The sequence below is a fragment of the Neovison vison genome, chromosome 2 (assembly GCF_020171115.1).
Source record: "Neovison vison isolate M4711 chromosome 2, ASM_NN_V1, whole genome shotgun sequence".
In the NCBI taxonomy this organism is placed as follows: Eukaryota; Metazoa; Chordata; class Mammalia; order Carnivora; family Mustelidae; genus Neogale; species Neogale vison.
In genome coordinates, this window is record NC_058092.1 from 110,006,686 (window position 1) to 110,028,750 (window position 22,065).

General features: G+C 40.3%; 1 protein-coding gene across 1 annotated transcript; it reads left to right on the forward strand.

Moving 5' to 3' along the window:
* Positions 1-6,811: 6,811 nt before the first annotated feature.
* On the forward strand, positions 6,812-7,586 carry LOC122899205 (septin-2-like; the record flags this gene model as incomplete). The annotated part of the gene is made up of 1 exon (XM_044236800.1): positions 6,812-7,586. A coding segment is annotated over one exon (465 nt), but the record flags the coding sequence as incomplete, so codon positions are not given.
* Positions 7,587-22,065: the final 14,479 nt, after the last annotated feature.

Sequence of the window (22,065 nt, forward strand, 5' to 3'; positions counted from 1 at the left end):
ATTCCCACAATTTGCCCCTGCGATCCTTTGCTCTTTTGGAGTGCTTTCAACCAATCTCCAAGTTAATGCTGGTCCCCAGACGCAGGGCACTCTCGCTCGTATCGGGGTATTACTTTTGCACCGGTCGCCTCTGGTGGCTCCCTCCCCCTTTTGTTTATCTTCCGATATCAGTCCGCTGTTCCCATTCCGCTTTACCTGCTCACTGGCGTCTTCTGCCCCTGTAGAGATCCAAACGTGTATAATTCTGATCTCAGGCTGATTTCATGGGTGATCAGAGTTCTTTGGTAGGTAATCAGCTCACTTTGGGGTACCAGCTGAAAAGACCTCCACTGACATATTTTCTTAGTGAGAAGTAGCATGCCGATGAGGAGAAGGACAAGCAGACCAATCATTCCAGCCCATTGTTTAGTAAAGTTAGAAACATTGCCGAGTGCATTTAGTATGTGTGGAAATGATGCGGGCTGTACACAAGTACTATTAACCTTAGTGATCTCAGCAAGAAGGCTCTGTGTAAAATTTTGAAAGTCTTCAGACCAGGTGCCTTGTAAATATCGGGAGAGCAGTCGGGAGGAATTGCTAATCTGACTAAGGCTAGAGAATTTTATAGGGGTAACACAGAGTGCAGAAAAAGGAACAATACAACCAACATTCAGTATTTTAGCTAAGCCTAGGGTTTGATTGGTGGTAAAGAATGGGGGGAAGATAAAGGAAAAATTAGTTAAAGGTAAAGGATAGGGCCAAGCTTTCAGAATAGCCCATAATTCACATGTTGCCGTCAGGGGAATTAGGAATATCAGAGTCCCCCACGTCAGTCGGAGGATTATGGCTTCCTCTGTCCTCATCTTCGTTCTCAGGGGCTTTCTGGACCAATCTCTCTGGAATCCAAATCGGCACTTCTTTGTCCTGTGGGAAAACACAAACGGAGCCTCTGCTCCAGATTAATACAGGATCCAGGCCTTTCCATTGTCCCGTAAGGATATCCTTCCAAAGAACTAAGAGCTTGGGGGAAGAATCCATACGGGCTGAATGTCTTTCAGCTGCTGCTTGACCGTTTTTTATAGAGCGTCAAAAAATTTAAAATAAATAGAATTGTATTTAGTTTGTCTTTAGGGGACCGGAACCTGTCCCCTATTCCCCCTTTTTGTTTTAAAAGAGTTTGTTTGATGGTTAAGTGGGCAAGTTCCACGATGGCTTGTCCTTGAGGATTGTAGGGAATACCATGATTTAGGGTAATGTTTAGTTGAGTAAGGAAACCGTGGAATACTTGTGAGGTGTATGCAGGCCCATTGTCTGTTTTTATATGTTGAGGTTTACCCCAAGCGGCGAAGGCTTGAAGGCAGTGGGAAATAACATCTTTGGATTTTTCCCCAGCATGGATAGAGGCGAATATGACACCAGAACATGTGTCCACGGAAACATGCATATATTTTAGTTTGCCAAATTCAGGGATGTGAGTAACATCCATCTGCCATATATGGTTGGGTAACAGGCCTCGTGGGTTGACTCCTAAGGAGGGGGATGGCAAGAAGGTAACACAGTTTTTGCAAGAGACTACAATGTCCCTAGCTTGAGCTTTAGTTATGTTGAATTTAAGTCTGAGAGTAAGAGCATTAACATGAAATAGCTTGTGAAATTGCTTTGCTTGTTGAATATTTTCCATTAAAGTGAAGATGAATTGCTCTTTGGTTAACATGTCTGCACTGCGATTGCCTTCCATCAAGGGGCCGGGGAGAGCTGTATGTGCCCTGATATGCCCTATATAAAAGGGTACCTTTCTGTCCCATATAATGTTTTGGAGATTCTTTAAAGTTTCTGTAATGGTGGATTTGGTGCTGATGTGACCTACGTTTTCCAGGATGGAGACAGCTTGGACAACATATTTGCTGTCTGATAACAAGTTAAAGGGTGTATCATGAAACAACTGAAAGGCTTTAATGACTGAAAATAGCTCTGTAATTTGAGGGGAGGAGCTTTGAAATAAAAAGGTCCAAGTGTTATCTTGGGTAACCACAGCGCCCACCCCATTTTTAGAACCATCAGTAAAAACGAGTTTTGCATTATCCAAAGGTGATTGACGTGTAACTCTTGGATAAATTAATGGGTGAGTAAGACTAAATTGCAGCCATGGGTTTGCTGGATAATGATTGTCAAATTTTGCAGTTGAGATAGTCATAGTAATGGCCCAATCATCGTCGCATGCTGCTAAGCAAGTTAACTGCTCTTGTGTATAGGGAGTTAGGATGACGTCAGGTTGTTTGCCGAATGCAGTGATGCTAAGTTTTAGTCCTTTCAATATGATTTTAGCTACGGCATTGGGATACCATGGCAGAACTTTTCCTGGAGAGTAAGCTAAATTGACCCAGGAGATGGGACCTTCCTGCCAAAAAACAGCAGTGGGTGTGTGCTCTACTGCAAGAACACAATAATATAGGGTTTCAGAGTAATTAATTCTATCAACTTGGGCAGTCTCAAGTCTATTTTGAATCAATTTAACAGCTTCTCGAGCTTGTTCAGATAAAATACGAGGGGAGTTCAAGTCAGAGTCTCCTTTCAATGTCTCGAACAGGGGCTGTAGTTCCTGATTAGTGAGTTTTAGGTATGGCCTGATCCAGTTAATATCTCCCAGGAGTTTTTGAAAATCATTTAATGTCTTTAATGAATCAGTCTGCAAAGTGATTTTCAAGGGCTTGACCTTTGTACTGTCAAGCTTGGTGCCCAAGTATTCCTTGATAACTGTTTTTTGAATTTTTTCTGGGGCTATATTCAAGTCAAACTGTTTGAAACATTCGAAAAGGGAAACAAGGGCCTTTTCAAGCTGTTCTTCCTGTTTATGGCAAAGTAGTATATCATCCATATAGTGGTAATACCAAAACAGAAGGATAGAGCTCCTTGACCTCTTGCAAGGCCTGATCAACATAAAGTTGACACATTGTGGGGCTGTTAGCCATACCCTGAGGAAGAACTGTCCATTCAAATCGCTGATTGGGACCAGAATGATTAATAGTGGGTATGGTAAATGCAAATCGGGGGGTATCATTGGGGTTTAATGGTATCGAAAAAAAGCAATCTTTGATATCTATAACAATTGAAGGCCATCTCGAGGGGAGGGCAGATACCAAGGGTAACCCTAATTGTACTGGTCCCATGATAACCATTTGGGCATTGATTGCTCTCAAATCATGCAATAACCACCATTTACCTGATTTTTTCTTAATGACAAAGATAGGAGTATTCCATGGTGAAGTGGAAGGCTTTATATGTCCTGAGACAAGTTGTTCATACACTAATGTGTAGGCTGCTTCATATTTTTCTTTGGGCAGGGGCCACTGAGAAACCCACACAGGCTTGTCATTGTGCCATTGAATTTTCAAAGGCTCAGTGGCTCCTATGAAAAACCCAACCCCGGTCCACCAATCCCAGAGGTATAATTACTTAGGGGTACTGAAGTTGTAATACCCTGATTTTTCCTCCCTAATCCTCCAACACCTGAATATCCAGCTTTAGTCATGAGGTTTCGAGCTTTCTCACTGTAAAAGGCTTCAGTAGTCAATTTTAGGTCCATTTGAGTAAGAATGTCTCTTCCCCAGAGAGATATAGGGATCTTAAGTACATATGGCTGAACCAGGCCGCTATGACCTTCATCATCCTTCCATGGTAATGTAGCAGCACTGCACATAGGACTTTGGGCAATCCCTAGGCCTCTGAGGGTTTGATCAGCCCTTTGTAGGGGCCAATCTTTTGGCCAATCAACTTCATTAATGATACTACGATCAGCCCCAGTATCCAGAAGGCCCATAAATTTTTTACTTCTGATCCACAGAGAATAAAGAGGTCTATCCTCCATTCCAAGTGTTAGACATGCAAGGGGCGGGCCAGTGGAGCCAAAACCCCTCTGTCCACGGGATTTTTCTGTGTTGGGGAATAGTTTATGACAGCTTGGTAACACTATAATTTGTGCTATTTTATCACCTGGACTGATAACTGTAATGCCACGAGAGGAAGATACTAATATTTTGACTATTCCTGTATAATCAGCATCAATTACTCCAGGGTGTACTATTAATCTGGCAAGGACTGTGGAGCTACGCCCTAATAATAGGCCCACAGTGTTCATAGGCAGTGGGCCCTTAAAATCCAATTCCACCACCTGGGTTCCCATCTCGGGGGTTAGTACCAATCTGGTGGTGGCATGGATGTCCAATCCGGCGCTTCCTTTTGTAGCCCGCCTTGGTTCGTCGGCGGGTAATGCGTGTGGGCTACCTGTTGAAGCACCCCATACATTTGAGGGCCCTGGGGTGATGGGCCCCATCTCCCGTTTTTTGAATTCCTTGGGGGTAGGGGATTACCTTGAATATCTTTTACTGAGCGACATTCATTCGCCCAGTGTGTACCCTTGCTACACCTAGGACATATGCCAGGTTGCTTTGCTGTTGGGGGACCCTTGCTGTCAGGACATTCTCGCTTAAAGTGCCCCTGAGCTCCACATTTGTAGCATCCCCCAGAATTTCCTTTAGCGCTCTTACATTGGGGTAGCTGAATGCCCTGAAAGCCGTGAGTAATGGCTGAAGCAAGTACTTGTCCTTGAATAATGCTGTCATTAATATCCCTGCATACCTTGATGTATGTGCTTAAATCTTTAGCTTTCCATAGCCTAATGGCCTCTTTACACCATTTATTGGCTTGCTCATAGGCCAGTTGTTTAATTAAAGGCATGGCTGTGTCAACATCCCCAAATATTCTCCCAGCTCTTTGCATCAATCTTGCAAAAAAATCAGCATATGCTTCATTTGGTCCTTGTATCACCTTAGATAGTTGACCCTGCAAGTCCCCACTGCCCTGGAGGGTCTTCCATGCTTTAGTAGTGGCAGCTGCAACCTGCATGTATACAGCAGGGTTGTATTGCAGTTGGTTATGTTTACCAGCGTATGGCCCCATGCCCATAAGCATATCCAGATTCCATTGTGGATTGCCTGCCGTGGCATTATGCCGTGCAACATCCTGGGAATACTCTTGCCATGCTGTCTTCCAGACCAAATATTGCCCTCCAGAGAGGGCTGCCCTTGCTAAATTCCCCCAATCTTCAGGGATTAAATTCATGCCTGCTATGGACTCCACTAGAGAAATAGTAAATGCTGCCTGAGGGCCATACTGCATGACTGCTTCCTTTAATTGTTTAACTAATTTAAAGTCCAAGGGCTGGTGATATCATTGATGATTTTGGTCCTCTAGAACTGGGAACATTGAGCTGCTATTGGCCCCCCTCCATGCGGTCTTCCAATCCTCATTGTCAGAGGGATGACATTTACATGTCATCTCCTCCGCCAGGGGATTGTAGGGAGGCGGAGCATTAGGGGTCACTGCTGAACAGGGAGGGCCTAGTTTTAATTTGAACTTCCACTCTAGCTCCTCCCCCGACATTTCTTCTTCCCCTTCGCTAGAACTGCTCCTTTCCGAAGCATGAAATGAGCGTTCTTCTTTCACTTCCTCGAGTGCCTCAGTGCCCTCCTGAATAGCTGAGTCACATCTCGGCTTACGTCCTCCCAGGCACCCTCTGACTAGAGTCCATATAAATAACATTCCCGGCGGCAATGGTTTGTTCTTATCCCTCTTCTTAAAATCCTCGCCTAAATGGTCCCATTGGGGAATATTTAGCAAGCCCTCATCCAGAAACCAAGGCGCCACGGTCTCAACTGTATTCAAGAATATCCTAGCAGTTCTCATTTTTAATGGCGTTCCATTGGCCTTTAGAAGGTCCTTTAGGGCACCCTCCAACCTCGACTTTGACAGTTCAGATCCCATAATTAGAATCCCAACCAAATGGTTGTTCAGCATATACTCGCCCCTAAATTCCGGCTCTAAGGCCGCCCCACTTCTTATTGCGGACTTGTGAAATCCCGGCTCTGTGGCCGCCCCTGCTTCTTATTGCGGACTTGTACAAGTTTCCCACCACCTTTGTTGTGGTTTTACCCCGCTTACCTGCAGACTTCTCCCTTGCAAGGTTTTTCTATTTTTCTTAATATCTCCCGGGTTTCGGCACCATTTGTCGCTCTCGACCCGCAAGAACGACACGTAGCTTGGTCTCTTGCTAATGTTGCTTTTTTTTTTTTTTTTTTTATTCTCATACCACACTTGCTTATATGCAGTAGGGCACCCTATAAGAAGACAGATATTCTTAAGACATCCAATCACAGACCTGCTGCTAGGCTTCCCCTAGTTAGTCTATCCAGGGTCTGCTTTTCCTCCCCCACATGGGCTCCACTTGTTTACGTGGAGGTCTGTTTTGGCACCTGGCCAGGCACCATCTTGCAATGGTCGGAACTTCCTTGGCCACAGGCGGTCCCCAACAATGTACTGTTGGATCCTATTGGCCAGTATTTTGGTGAGAATTTTTGCATCTGTGTTCTTCAAGGATTTTGTTCTGTAATTCTCTTTTTTAATGGGATCCTTGCCTGGTTTTGGAATCAAGGTGATGCTGGCCTCATCAAATGAGTTTGGAAGTTTCCCTTCCATTTCTATTTTTTGGAACAATTTCAGAATAGGAATTAATTATTCTCAAATGTTTGGTAGAATTCCCCTTGGAAGCCATCTGGCCCTGGGCTCTTGTTTGTTGGGAGATTTTTGATGACTGTTTCAATCTCCTTACTGGTTATGGGTCTGTTCAGGTGTTCTCTTTCTTCCTGGTTCAGTTGTGGTAGTTTTTATGTCTCTAGGGATGCATCCATTTCTTCCAGATGGTCTAATTTGCTGGCATAGAGTTGCTCATGGTATGTTCTTATAATTGTTTGTATTTCTTTGGTGTTGGTTGTGATCTCTCAAAATCTATCACTTACCTGATGCAGAATCAGATGAAGATGAGAACTTTAAAGAGCAGACTAGACTTCTCAAGACCAGTATCCCATTCTCTGTGGTTGGATCCAATCAGTTGATTGAAGCCAAGGGCAAGAAGGTCAGAGGCCGCCTCTACCCGTGGGGTGTTGTGGAGGTGGAGAACCCGGAGCACAATGACTTTCTGAAGCTGCGGACGATGCTCATCACCCACATGCAGGATCTCCAGGAGGTGAATCAGGACCTTCATAATGAAAACTTCCGCTCTGAGAAGCTCAAGAGAGATGGCAGGAAAGTGGAAAACGAGGACATGAATAAAGACCAGATCCTGCTGGAGAAGGAAGCAGAGCTCCGCCGCATGCAGGAGATGATCGCCAGGATGCAGGTGCAAATGCAGCTGCAGATGCAGGGTGGGGACGGCGACGGCAGGGCCCATGGGCATCATGTGTGAGAAAATGCTTTGCAAGACACAGAAAACATTCTGCATGAATTCTACAGCTGCGTGTTTCCGAGAGATCATTGGAAGGGTGCCCATCCACATTTTACAGTACCTGTGCCTGAGAATTTATTTTTTTTAAACTTTTGATGTGTTATTTTGTATGAAGTGCTTATAACATTTGTATTTCGTTGGTATGTTATACTTTATATTTTGTGAGGTGAACCTTGCATTTTTCATATATCTTCCACCTTGACTAACCACTAATGTTGGAACTGATTTCCAGGATCAGTCATTATATATAATTAACATTGAATTTCTTTGATTTGGCTGGCCTGACTAGTTGTTGAGGAGCACTCTTGATTTCATTTCTAGAACATCCAGACATAGCCAGCCTGTGCCTGGGTGCTAGCAATGTGGACCCAGTGATGTGGAAAGATGAGCTGGCATCTGCAGGGCACTCACCTGCCAGGTCACCAGGATGGTGCTTCCCCCTTGCTTCACTTTGCTTTGAGCTCAATACCTAAAACCAGTTTTGCTGCTATAATTCAATACTGTTAATTCATCTGCACATTTGCTTTTTTACCAAGTAAAACAGAATTATTATCTTTAAAAAATGATCTCTTTCATTCATGATTTTATTTATTTGGGTCTTTTTTCTTTTTGATAAGTCTGGCCAGGGGTTTACCAATCTTATTGATTCTTTCAAAGAACCAGCTCCTACTTTTGTTGATTTGTTCTATCGTTCTCTTGGTTTCTATTTCATTGATTTCTGCTCTGATCTTTATGACTTCTCTTCTCCTGCTGGGTTTAGGGTTTCTTTCTTGTTCTTTCTCCAGCTCCTTTAGGTGTAGGGTTAGGTTGTGTATTTGAGACCTTTCTTGTTTCTTGTGAAAGGCTTGTATCACTATATATTTTCCTCTCAGGACTGCCTTTGCTGTGTTCCACAGATTTTGAGCCATTGTGTTTTCATTATCATTTGTTTCCATGAATTTTTTCAATTCTTCTTGAATTTCCTAGTTGACCCATTCGTTTTTTAGAAGGATGATCTTTAGTATCCATGTATTTGGGTTCTTTCCAAATTTCCTCTTGTGACTGAGTTCTAGCTTCAGAGCATTGTGGTCTGAAAATATGCAGGGAATAATCCCAATCTTTTGATACCAGTTGAAACTTGATTTGTGACCCAGGATGTGATCTGTTCTGGAGAATGTTCCATGTGCACTAGAGAAGAATGTGTATTCTGTTGCTTTAGGATGGAATGTTCTAAATATATCTGTAATGTCCATCTGGTCCAGTGTGTCATCTAAGGCCTTTATTTTCTTGTTGATCTTTTGCTTGGATGATCTGTCCATTTCAGTGAGGGGAGTGTTACAGTCCCCTGCTATTATTATATTATCGTCGATGTGTTTCTTTGATTTTGTTATTAATTGGTTTCTAGTTGGGTGCTCCCACATTAGGGGCATAGATATTTAAAATTGTTAGATCTTCTTGTTGGAGAAACCCTTTGAGTTTGATATAGCATTCTTCCTCATCTCTTCTTATAGTCTTTGGCTTAAAATCTAATTGATCTGATATAAGGATTACCATCCCTGCTTGCTTCTGATGTCCATTAGTATGTCCATTAAATCTGGAGGTGTCTTCGGGTCTAAAATGAGTTTCTTGTAGGCAGCATATTGATGTTTTTTGTTTTTTTTTTGTTTTTTTTTAATCCATTCGGATACCTTGTGTCTTTTGATTGGGGCATTTAGCCCATTAACATTCAGGTAACTATTGAGAGATATGAATTTAGTGCCATTGTATTGCCTGTAAGGTGACTGTTACTGTATATTGTCTCTGTTCCTTTCTGATCTACTACTTTTAGGGTCTCTCTTTGCTTAGAGGACCCCTTTCAATATTTCCTGTAGAGATAGTTTGGTATTTGCAAATTCTTTCAGTTTTTGTTTGTCCTGGAAGCTTTTTATCTCTCCTTCTATTTTCAATGATAGCCTAGCTGGGTATAGTTTCTTGGCAGCATGTATTTCTCATTTAGTGCTCTGAATATATAATGCCAGTTCTTTCTGGTCTTCCAGGTCTCTGTGGATAAGTCTGCTGCCAATCTAATATTTTTACTATTGTCTGTTATGACTTATTTTCCTGGGCTGCTTTCAGGATTTTCTCTTTGTTTCTAAGATTTTTATATTTTACTATTAGGTGACAGGATGTGGACCTATTCTTATTGATTTTGAAGGGGGGGATTCTCTGCACCTCCTGGATTTTGATGCTTGTTCCATTTGCCATATTAGGGAAATTCTCTTGTATAATTCTTTCCAATATATCTTCTGCTCCCTTCTCTCTTTCTTCTTCTTCTGGGATCACAATTATTCTAATGTTGTTTTGTCTTACGGTGTCACTTATCTCTTGAATTCTCCCCTCATGGTCCAGTATTTTTTTTTTTTTGTCTCACTTTTGCTCAGCTTCTTTATTCTCTGTCATTTGGTCTTCTATATCACTAATTCTTTCTTCTGTCTCATTTATCTTAGCAGTGAGAGCCTCCATGTTTTATTGCACCTCATTGATAGTTTTTTTGATTTCAACATGGTTAGATTTTAGTTCTTTTATTTCTCCAGAAAGGGCTTTTATATCTCCCGAGAGGGTTTCTCTAATATCTTCCATGCCTTTTTCGAACCTGGCTAGAAACTTGAGAATCATCATTCTGAACTCTAGATCTGCAATATTACCAATGTCCGTATTGATTAGGTCCCTAGCCTTTGATACTGCCTCTTGTTCTTTTTTTTTTTTTTTTTGTGGTGAGTGTTTCTGCCTTGTCATTTTGTCCTGATAAGAATATATGCAGGAGCAAATAAAATACTAAAAGGGTGGCAAATACCCCAGCAAAATGTGCATTAAGCAAATCAGAAGAGACCCCAAATCGTGGAAGGAAGAAAGGGGATAAAAGAAATTCATAAAAAAAAATTAAAACGAATAAAGAAAAAAATATAAAAAAGAAAAAAAATACATATATATTAGCCTGGTGACTAGAACAGGGTCACCCCCTTAATTTTGGGAGTATTTTGGTCTCTTAGAAGAAACTACCTCCCAAAATTTTAAGGAATGAAAAACTAGAACAAACCTGGAGCTAGATTTAGCATATATTTTGATCTATTAGAGGAAGTTGTACCCCAAATTTTTTAGAAGAAAATACCCTATGTATATACAAAAACTACAATTAGATAAAATAAAGGATAAAATATGACTATAAGAATGAAGGTTCAAAAATATTATAATTATTTTTTATGAAAGGTATTGTTAAGATAAACTAGTTAAAAAACGTTAAAAGTGGAAAGGGTAAAAGTTAAAAAAATTAACAGAAGAAAAAAATTTTTAAAAAAATTAACTGCAAGCTTAAAGAATCATGGGGAGAAAGCCATTAATTCCATACTTTGCCTTCTCCTCCTCTGGAATTCTGCTGTTCTCCTTGGTAAGATATTGTCTTGGCTGGATTTCTTGTTGATCTTCTGGGGGAGGGGCCTCTTGTAGTGATTCTCAACTCTCTTTGCCGGAGGCAGAATTGCACTGCCCTTACCAGGGGCCAGGGTAAGTAATCCAATCGGTTCACTTTCGGGAGCTTTTGTCCCCTGAATGCTTTCCATACAGTTCCAATGTCTGTATTGATTAGGTCCCTAGCCTTCTTCCCAGAAGAAGAAGAAAGAGAGAAGGGAGCAGAGAAGAGAATTATAGTAGAGAATTTCCCTAATACGGGAATGAAAGTGGTGGCCTCCCAGTCTCCAGCCTGGTGGAGCTGAGAGCTTGGGTCCTCACTCCTCAGTGCACCCTCAGAGAAAAGTGCTCAATCATTCCCATCTCCCTGGCCTCTGGCCATGTTCCGGTCCCACCCAGGCTGTGACCAAGCATCTCTGTCTCTGGTGCACACCTCTGTCTGGAGTCTCTGAACCCTGCAGATCTCTGAGCTCTTCCAGGGGGTGTCTCCCCAGATCTTCTGGGGACCCCACAGAGAGCAGTGGCCTGTGCCATGGATTATGGTTCAGGGTAACCCCTAATTGAGAGCTCACTACTCTGCTCTCTGTAGCTGGCTTTCCCACTCTAATACCTGCGAGCTCTGGGACACTCATATACCCCTGATCCTTCTGTGACTCTGCGGGACCTGGGGTCATGCTGACCCTGTATGGACTTCACCCCGGTTTAGCCTCTGGAGCGATGTCCCTCAGTGGAGCAGACTTTTAAAAGTCCTGATTTTTGTGGGCACCTGGGTGGCTCGGGGGGGCGGTTAAAGCCTGTGCCTTCAACTCGAGTCATGATCTCAGGGTCTTGGTATCGAGCCCCGTATCGGGCTCTCTGCTCAGCGGGGAGCCTGCTTCCTCGTCTCTCTCTCTCTCTCTCTGCCTGTCTTTCTGCCTACTTGTGATCTGTCAAATTAAAAAAAGAAATAAAGTCCTGATTTTGTGCTCTGTTGTTCGGCTGCTTGCTGGGAGCCGGCACCTCCCCCCACAGTCTATCTTCCCGTCACTATGGATTCACTGGTCCTACCTTTCAGAAAGTGATCAATTTTCTGTTTCTAGAATTGTTGCTCTTCTTCTCTTAGATCTCCTGTTGGATTTGTAGGTGTTCACAATGGTTTGATAAGTTATCTAGCTGATCTCCTGCTACGTGATGTCATCTCAGCCTGCTACTTCTGTGCCATCTTGACTCTTCCAGAGATGCATTTTAGATGTAATAACACAGGGATGCCTGGTTGGCTTAGCCAGTTGAGCGCCCAACTCTTGATTTCTCCTTTGGATGTGTTCTCTGGGTAATGGGATCTAGCTGGTCTAGCTTGGTCTATAGGGTCAGCCCACTCTTCCTCTGCTTCTTCCCCATTTCTTTCTCTCTCTCTTAAAAAAGTACATAAAATCTTTAAGAAAAATCTAATGACATAGATAGATTGAAAATAAATGCATGGGAAACGATGTAGCATGCAAATAGTAGTTATATACGAAAGTTGGAGTAATATTAGTAATTAGTATTATTATTAGGTAAAATGATTTCAAACATGTTATTGGAGATGAAGAACAACATTTCAACATATCAGCCACAAATTTGTAAGTGCTTAAGATCTGTAATCATAGCTAGAAATCTTAACAGCATACTGTCTATAAATTATAGAAAATGTAGACCAAAAAAATCAGTTTGAACATAAAGGATCTGAGAAACCACTATCAGTCACCTTGACATTTGTAGAATATCACATGTAACTAGAATACAATAGAATGTACATTCCATCCAAATGCATAATAATACATACCAAGATAACTCATATATTGGGCCATAAAACTTCTCAATAAGTTTCAAAAGTTTGAAATTTTAAGGACTGTAATTTCTAACTCTGGTTAAATTTAATGTAGGGACCGTTAATAATAAGATATGAAGAAAAATCCAAGTATTTGGAATTAATGTAGTTTTCCATAGCCAGTCTACAGGTTTAATGTGATCAAAATAAATTCCCCCTAACTAGTATTATTTATTTATTTATTTGAGAGTGGGATAGAGAGCAGAGGAGGAAGAAAGGGAAAGGAGGAGGGTAACTTAAGCAGATTCCATGCTGAGTGCAGAGCCAGATGTGGGATTCAGTAACATGACCCTGAGATCATGACCTGAGCTGAGACCAAGTCTGCCACTTAACTGATTGTACCATCTGGGCTTCCATGGGCATTTTTTAAAGTGCCTATTAGTCTTCACTGTATTACTTTAAGTGAATCTAAGCTTGCATTAATTGTGAAAGACCAACTCCATGTTTGTAATAATGATATTTCTCTTACTTCAAATTACAGGAATACTGCTTGATACCGCTTTGAAACTTTTATTAAGGTATAATTGACCTATTCCATTATGTATGTTTCAGGTATACAACAGAGTGATTCCATATTTACATATATTGTGAAGTGATCACAGCAATGTCTAATTAACATTTGTCACCATACAGTTATAAAAATTATTTTTCTTGTGATAAGTACTTCCAAGATTGACATTTTTAGCAAGTTTCAAATATGCAGTAGAGTATTTTTTTTCAATTTATTTATTTTCAGAAAAACATTATTCATTATTTTTTCACCACACCCAGTGCTCCATGCAAGCCGTGCCCTCTATAATACCCACCACCTGGTACCCCTACCTCCCACCCCCCCGCCACTTCAAACCCCTCAGATTGTTTTTCAGAGTCCATAGTCTCTCATGGTTCACCTCCCCTTCCAATTTACCCAAATTCCCTACTCCTCTCTAACGCCCCTTGTCCTCCATGCTATTTGTTATGCTCCACAAATAACTGAAACCATATGATAATTGACTCTCTCTGCTTGACTTATTTCACTCAGCATAATCTCTTCCAGTCCCGTCCATATTGCTACAAAAGTTGGGTATTCATCCTTTCTTATGGAGGCATAATTACTCCATAGTGTATATGGACCACATCTTTCTTATCCATTCATCCGTTGAAGGGCATCTTGGTTCTTTCCATAGTTTGGAGACTGTGGCAATTGCTGCTATAAACATTGGGGTACAGATGGCCCTTCTTTTCACGACATCTGTGTCTTTGGGGTAAATACCCAGGAGTGCAATGGCAGGGTCATAGGGAAGCTCTTTTTTTTAATTTCTTGAGGAATCTCCACACTATTCTCCAAAGAGGCTGCACCAACTTGCATTCCCACCGACAGTGTAAGAAGGTTCCCCTTTCTCCACATCCTCTCCAACACATGTTGTTTCCTGTTTTGTTAATTTTGGCCATTCTAACTGGTGTAAGGTGATATCTCAATGTGGTTTTCATTTGAATCTCCCTGAGGGCTAATGATGATGAGCATTTTTTCATGTGTCTGATAGCCATTTGTATGTCTTGATTGGAGAAGTGTCTGTTCATATCGTCTGCCCATTTTTTGATGTGTTTGTCTGTTTCGTGTGTGCTGAGTTTGAGGAGTTCATTATAGATCCTGGATATCAACATTTTGTCTGTACTGTCATTTGCAAATATCTTCTCCCATTCCGTGGGTTGCCTCTTTGTTTTCTTGACTGTTTCCTTTGCTGTGCAGAAGCTTTTGATTTTGATGAAGTCCCAGAAGTTTATTTTCGCCTTTGTTTCCTTTGCCTTTGGAGACGTATCTTGAAAGAAGTTGCTGTGGCTGATATCAAAGAGATGACTGCCTATGTTCTCCTCTAAGATTCTGATGGATTCCTGTCTCACGTTGAGGTCTTTTATCCATTTTGAGTTGATCTTTGTGTACGGTGTAAGAGAATGGTCGAGTTTCATTCTTCTCCACATGGTCCTCTCAATTGATGCAGAAAAAGCATTTGACAAAATCCAACATCCATTCCTGATTAAAACGCTTCAAAGTATAGGGATAGAGGGAACATTCCTGAACCTCATCAAATCTATCTATGAAAGACCCACAGCAAATATCATCCTCAATGGGAAATAGCTTGCAGCCTTCCCATTGAGATCAGGAACAAGACAAGGATGCCCACTTTCACCACTCTTGTTCAACATAGTATTAGAAGTCCTAGCAAAAGCATTCAGACAACAGAGAGAAATAAAAGGTATCCAAATTGGTAATGAAGAAGTCAAACTCTCTCTCTTTGCAGATGACATGATTCTTTATATGGAAAACCCAAAAGACTCCACCCCCAAACTACTAGAACTCATACAGCAATTCAGCAACGTGGCAGGATACAAAGTCAATGTGCAGAAATCAGTGGCTTTCTTATACACTAACAATGAAAATACAGAAAGGGAAATTAGAGAATCAATTCCATTTACTATAGCACCAAGAACCATAAAATACCTGGGAATAAACCTAACTAAAGAGGTAAAGGATCTGTACTTGAGGAACTACAGAACACTCATGAAAGAAATTGAAGAAGACACAAAAAGATGGAAGACCATTCCTTGTTCTTGGATCGGAAGAATAAACATTGTTAAAATGTCTATACTGCCTAGAGCAATCTATACTTTTAATGTCATTCCGATCAAAATTCCACCGGCACTCTTCAAAGAGCTGGAGCAAATAATCCTAAAATTTGTATGGAATCAGAAGAGACCCCAAATCGCTAAGGAAATGTTGAAAAACAAATATAAAGCTGGCGGCATCACCTTACCTGATTTCAAGCTTTATTACAAAGCTGTGATCACCAAGACAGCATGGTATTGGCATAAAAACAGACACATAGACCAATGGAACAGAGTAGAGAGCCGACATATGGACCCTCAACTCTATGGTCAATTAATCTTTGACAAAACAGGAAGAAATATACAGTGGAAAAAAGACAGTCTCTTCAATAAATGGTGCTGGGAAAACTGGGCAGTACAGTATTTTTAATTGTAGTCAACATGTTATACATTATATCCCCATAACTTAATCATTTTATACCTGGAAATTTATGCCCTCACTCCTTTGCCCCAGCCCTGGCCCCCACATCTGGCAACCACCAGTCTATTCCTTGTGTCTGTGAGTTTGGTTATGTTGTTTTTAAAATTCCACATGTAAGTGAGATCCCACAGTGTTTTACTTTCTCTTTATCTCACGTAACCTAATAGCTTTATGGTCCATCCATGGTGTCACAAATAACGGGATTTCCTTTTTTGATGAAAACTATTCTATTGTATATATGTACCACATCTTTATCCATCCACCTATGGATGGACAGATCACTTCGATATCTTGTCTTTTGAAAATAATGCTGCAGTAAATGAGGGGGTGGCATATATTTTTTCCAATTAGTGTTTTTGTTTTCTTAAGATAAATACCCAGAAGTGGAATTGCTGAACCATATGGTGGTTCTGTTTTTAATTTTTTGAGGGATTTCCATACTCTTTGCTATAGCACCTATAGCAATTTACATTTTTACCAACAGTACACTCCCTTTTTTATACCTTATAATGCTTATTTTTTGTCTTCTTTTTTTATTTCTTTTCAGCATAACAGTATTCATTGTTTTTGCACCACACCCAGTGCTCCATGCAATCTGCGCCCTCTCTAATACCCACCACCCGATTATTTTTTGTCTTTTGATGAAGGGCATTCTAACAGGTATGAGGTGATCTCTTATAGTTTTGATTTGTATTTCTGTGACTATGTTGAGCATCTTTACATGTGTCCCTTGGCCATCTGTATGTTTTCTTTAGAATAAACTATTCAGGTTCTCTGTTTCTTAGTTTTTCTACTAGTGAGTTGTATGAACTCTTTATATGCTTTAGATATTAACCTTTATCAGATACAGGATTTGCAAATATATTGTCCCTTTCCATAGGTTGCCTTTGCATTTTATGGATGATTTCCTTTCCCCTGCCAAAAATGTTTATCATGGTATAGTTATACTCATTTATTTTTGCTTTTGTTGCCTTTGCTTTTGCAGTCAGATCCAAAAACCCAGAGGCCACAACCAATATTGAGGAGTATACCATCTATGTTTTCTTCTAGGAGTTGTATGGTTTCAGACCTCACATTCAAGGTTTTAATCCATTTTGAGTTTTTTTTTCTTGTGTGTGTGTGTGTATAGTGTAAGATCATATCCTAGTTTCATTCTTTTACATGTGGCTGTCCAGTGTCCCCCACATTATTTAATGAGGGAATGTCTGTTCATTCCCCATTCTGTCATCTTTACTTTTTAGTCATTAATGACCACATACAGGTGGGTTTAATTCTGGGTTCTCTGTTCTGATCTGTTGATCCATGTGCCTGTTTTTAAGCTAGTACCATACTGTTTTGATTAGTATAGTTTCATAATACAGTATAAAGTCTGGGATTGTGATACCTCCAGCTTTGTTCTTTGTCAAGATTGTTTTGGTTTTTGGGCTTTTTAGTGCTTCCATACAAGTTTTAGGAATGTTTTGTTCTACTTCTGCTAAAAGTGATGTTGTAAATTTGAGGGTTTGTACTGAATCTCTAGATTGATTTGGGTACTATTAACGTTTTAAGAATATTATTTTTTCAATCCATAAGAATGGGAGTATCTTTCTATTTATATATCATTGTTAATTACTTTAATCAGTTTCTTATAGTTTTCGTTGCATAGCTGTTTTACCTCTTTGGTTAAATTTATTCATTGGTATTTTCTTGTTTTTTCATTACTAATATATAATGTATTATTTGCCCCAGTGGTATAGGTCTGTGAATCATCAGGCTTACACATTTCACAGCACTCACCATAGCACATATCCTTCCCAATGTTCATAACCCAGGCACCCTATCCCTACTCCCCCACACCCCTGGCAACCCTCACTTTGTTTAATCAGGTTAAGAGTCTCTTATGGTTTGTCTCCCTCCCTATTACATCTTGTTTCATTTTCTCTCTCCCTCCTTACCTCCATGACACGCTGACCTGCCTCTCAAATTCCTCACATCAGAGAGATCATATAATTGTCTTTCTCTGGTCAGCTAATTTCACTCAGCATAATACCCTCTAGTTCTATCAATGTCATTGCAAATGGCAAGGTTTGTTTCTCTTCATGACTGCATAATATTATATATATATATATATATATATATATATATATATATATATATATTTTTTTTTTTTTCTCTGTTGTCTGATTGCTGTTGCTAGGGCATATAATACTATGTTGAACAAGAGTGGTGAAAGTGGGCATCCTTGTCTTGTTCCTGATCTCAATGGGAAGGCTGCAAGCTATTTCCCATTGAGGATGATATTTGCTGTGGGTCTTTCATAGATAGATTTGATGAGGTTCAGGAATGTTCCCTCTATCCCTATACTTTGAAGCGTTTTAATCAGGAACGGATGTTGGATTTTGTCAAATGCTTTTTCTGCATCAATTGAGAGGACCATGTGGTTTTTCTCTCTTCTCATATTAATTTGTTGTATCACATTGATTGATTTGCGAATGTTGAACCATTGTTGTAGCCCAGGGATGAATCCCACCTGATCATGGTGGATAATCTTTTTAATGTGCTGTTGGATCCTGTTGGCTAGGATCTTGTTGAGAATCTTAGCATCCATATTCATCAGTGATATTGGTCTGAAATTCTCCTTTTTGGTATGGTCCTTGCCTGGTTTGGGGATCAGGGTAATGCTGGCTTCATAGAAAGAGTCTGGAAGTTTTCCTTCTGCTTCAATTTTTTGAGACAGCTTCAGGAGAATAGGTGTTATTTCTTCTTTGAAGGTTTGGTAGAATTCCCCAGGGAATCCGTCAGGTCCTGGGCTCTTGTTGTTTGGGAGCTTTTTGATCAATGATTCAATCTCGTTATTAGATATTGGGCTATTCAGGTTGTCGATTTCTTCCTGGTTCAATGTTAGTAGTTTATATTTTTCCAGGAATGCTTCCATTTCGTCTAGGTTGCTAAGCTTATTGGCATATAACTGTTCGTAATAACTTCTGATGATTGTTTCTATTTCCTTGGCGTTAGTTGTGATCTCTCCCTTTTCATTCATAATTTTATGAATTTGGGCTTTCTCTCTTTTCTTTTGGATTAGTGTAGCCAGTGGCTTATCGATCTTATTGATTCTTTCAAAAAACCAGCTTCTAGTTTCATTGATACGTTCTACTGTATCTCTGGTTTCTCCCCATTGATCTCAGCTCTAATCTTGATGATTTCCCTTCTTATATGTGGAGTTGGTTGGATTCGTTGTTGATCCTCCAGTTCTTTAAGGTGTAGAGACAGCTGGTGTGTTCTGGATTTTTCAATTTTTTTGAGCAAGGCTTGGATGGCTATATATTTTCCCCTTAGGACCGCCATTGCTATATCCCATAGGTTTTGGACCGATGTGTCTTCATTCTCTTTGGTTTCCATGAATTGTTTCAATTCTTCTTTGATCTCCTGGTTGATCCAAGCATTCTTAAGCAAGGTGGTCTTTAGCTTCCAGGTGTTTGAGTTCCTTCGGAACTTTTCCTTGTGATTGAGCTCCAGTTTCAAAGCATTGTGATCTGAGAATATGCAGGGAATCATCTGAGTCTTTTGGTATCGGTTGAGTCCAGATTTGTGACCCAGTATGCGGTCTATTCTGGAGAAGGTTCCGTGTGCACTTGAGAAGAATGAGTATTTTGCTGTTTTAGGGTGGAATGTTCTGTATATATCTATGAGGTCCATCTGGTCCAATGTGTCATTCAATGCTCTTGTTTCTTTATTGATTTTCTGCTTCGATGATCTGTCTAATTCTGAAAGAGGCGTGTTAAGATCTCCTACGATTAGTGTATTCATATCAATATGACTCTTCATCTTGATTAACAGTTTTCTTAAGTAATTGGCTGCTCCCATATTGGGAGCATAGATATTTACAATTGTTAGATCATCTTGGTGGATAGTCCCTTTAAGGATTATGTAGTGTCCTTCTGTATCTCTGACTACAGTCTTTAGTTTGAAGTCTAATTTATCTGATATGAGAATCGCTATCCCAGCCTTCTTTTGAGTCCCATTGGCATGAAAGATGCTTCTCCACCCCTTCACTTTCAGTCTGCGTGTATCTTTAGGTTCAAAATGGGTCTCTTGTAGACAGCATATGGATGGGTCCTGTCGTTTTATCCAATCTGCAACCCTGTGCCGTTTTATGGGTGCATTTAGGCCATTCACATTGAGAGTGATTATTGATAGATACGTTTTTATTGACATCGAGTTACCTTTGAAGTCTTTCTTTCTGTAGACTGTCTCTATATTTCTGTTCAATGCTATTCTTGGGATCTTTCCTCTTTTATAGAACCCCCCTTAATATTTCCTGCAGTATCGGCTTGGTGGTTGCATAGTCTTTTAAGCCTTGCCGGTCTTGGAAACTCTTTATCTCTCCATCCATTTTGATGTCAGTCTTGCTGGATAAAGTATTCTTGGCTGCATGTTCTTCTCATTTACTGCCCTGAATATATCTTGCCAGCCTCTTCTGGCTTGCCAGGTCTCTGTGGACAGGTCTGACGTTATTCTAATGGGCTTCCCTCTGTAAGTAAGGAGCCTCTTTTCCCTGGCGGCTTTCAAGAGATTATACATATAATTATAATTTCTCAATTTGACTATCAGGTGTCGTGATGTTTTTTTGGAGTGTATAATCTTGGGTGGAGACCGTTCAGCCTCTAGTACATGAACGCTGGTTTCATTCGCGAGATTCGGAAAATTTTCATGAAGGACTTGTTCCACGATATCTTCTAGATTTCTTTCTTTCTCCTTCCCTTCAGGAATTCCAACAATTCTGACGTTGGAACACTTCATGGCATCATTTATTTCCCTGATTCTGTTTTCGTGGGATCTAAGCTGTTTGTTCCAGGCTTCCTCCTGATCCTTTCTCTCTGTTTGTCTTCCAGATCACTAATTCTATCTTCTGTCTCAGTTACCCTAGCTTTGAGAGAGTTTAGATTAGATTGGAACGCATTGAGAGCATTTTGGACCTCCTCCCTGGTAGCTTTAAGCTCCGCCCTAACATTGTGAACATCCTGTCTGGTCGCTTTCAGTTCGGCCCTAATCAATTCTGTTTGGTCATCCATGGCTTTCTCCAACCTAGCTATTGCCTGGATAATTTTTAGCCTGAATTCTCTTTCCGACATATTGTCTATGATGATAGCCGTTAGTTCTGTTGCAGAAGAACCATCCTCTGTATTTTTGTTCTGTTGGGCATTCCTCCTCCTAGTCATTTTGGTGGGAGAAGACTGAACAGATGTAGCTGGATGTATCAACTCTGGTGCAGTCAAGGTGCACCCTGGGACACTTCTGAGCAATCAGGATTCCCCACCCAAATGAGAGACAAAAGAAAAGAAAAAGAATAAAAGGAAAAGAAGAAAAAGAAGAAGAAGAAAAGATAAAAGAGAGAGAGAGAGACAGGAAAGGAAGGGAAGATGAAAGAGAAGGTTCAGCCCAGATGGGCCCCAAGGTAAGATTTATGAAATAGAGAAACAAAAAGAGATAGAAAGACTGATACAATTATATGGCAAGAGAAAGAAGAAAAGGAAAAATATATATATATATATGCAAATAAAGAAAGAACCTTGTCATAAAGAACCACAAGTATAAAATTTATATGCTATCAGGACAAACTCAAAAAACACAGAAACACTGGTGGAAGAAGATGGGAGAGTTCTTATAAATTCTCACTGTGTGCGAGGAAGGTTGTTTTGATTCTTCCTGGATGTATCTTGATATCTTTGTTTAAGGACTCAACTTTCTTTGATAAAGAGGATTAAAAATTGTTTATGTATTGGGGTAGTATTGATTGGGGAAAGGGGATTACTTTGAAGTTAACTCTATATGAATATTAGAGGATAAAAATAAAAAGGAATATACTAGACTAAACTAAACTAAAATTTTAAAAAATGGAATTCAAAAAATAAAAATGCAAAAGAAAAACATAGGTGTATGTATCAAAAAGTTCAGGTTAGAAAGGTATTATGGAATTTGATGTACTGTGCAGCTCGCTGTGGTGGTAAATAGGTTAGAAAAATTACCTATGTTTAAAATATATATATATATATATGAACCGGAATAGTGGAAACGAGTGAATAATACAATTTTTCCTATGAACTAGTGGTGGTTCTCTTGTAGTCCTTTTTTTTTTTTTCTTGGTTTGTTTTCTGGGGGAGGGGCCTGCCACGTGGGTTTTCAGTCAATGATGTTTCCTGAGTTGAGTCCCGCCGCCCCCCTCAAGGGGTTGGGCTCTGGGGAAACTGGTTTTTTTCAGGCTTTTGTTCTCTGGCGGTTTTTTTTTTTTTTTTTGCTTGTTCACTTTTTTTCCTCTCACCTTGACCGCCTTTGATGGTTTTTGTAGTATTAAAAGAAATCAAACTGCACCCTGATCTCCGTCTCAGAGAGAAGCCTCAGTTTGGGTGCAGAAGCTGAATAAATTCCCCCTTGGACGCT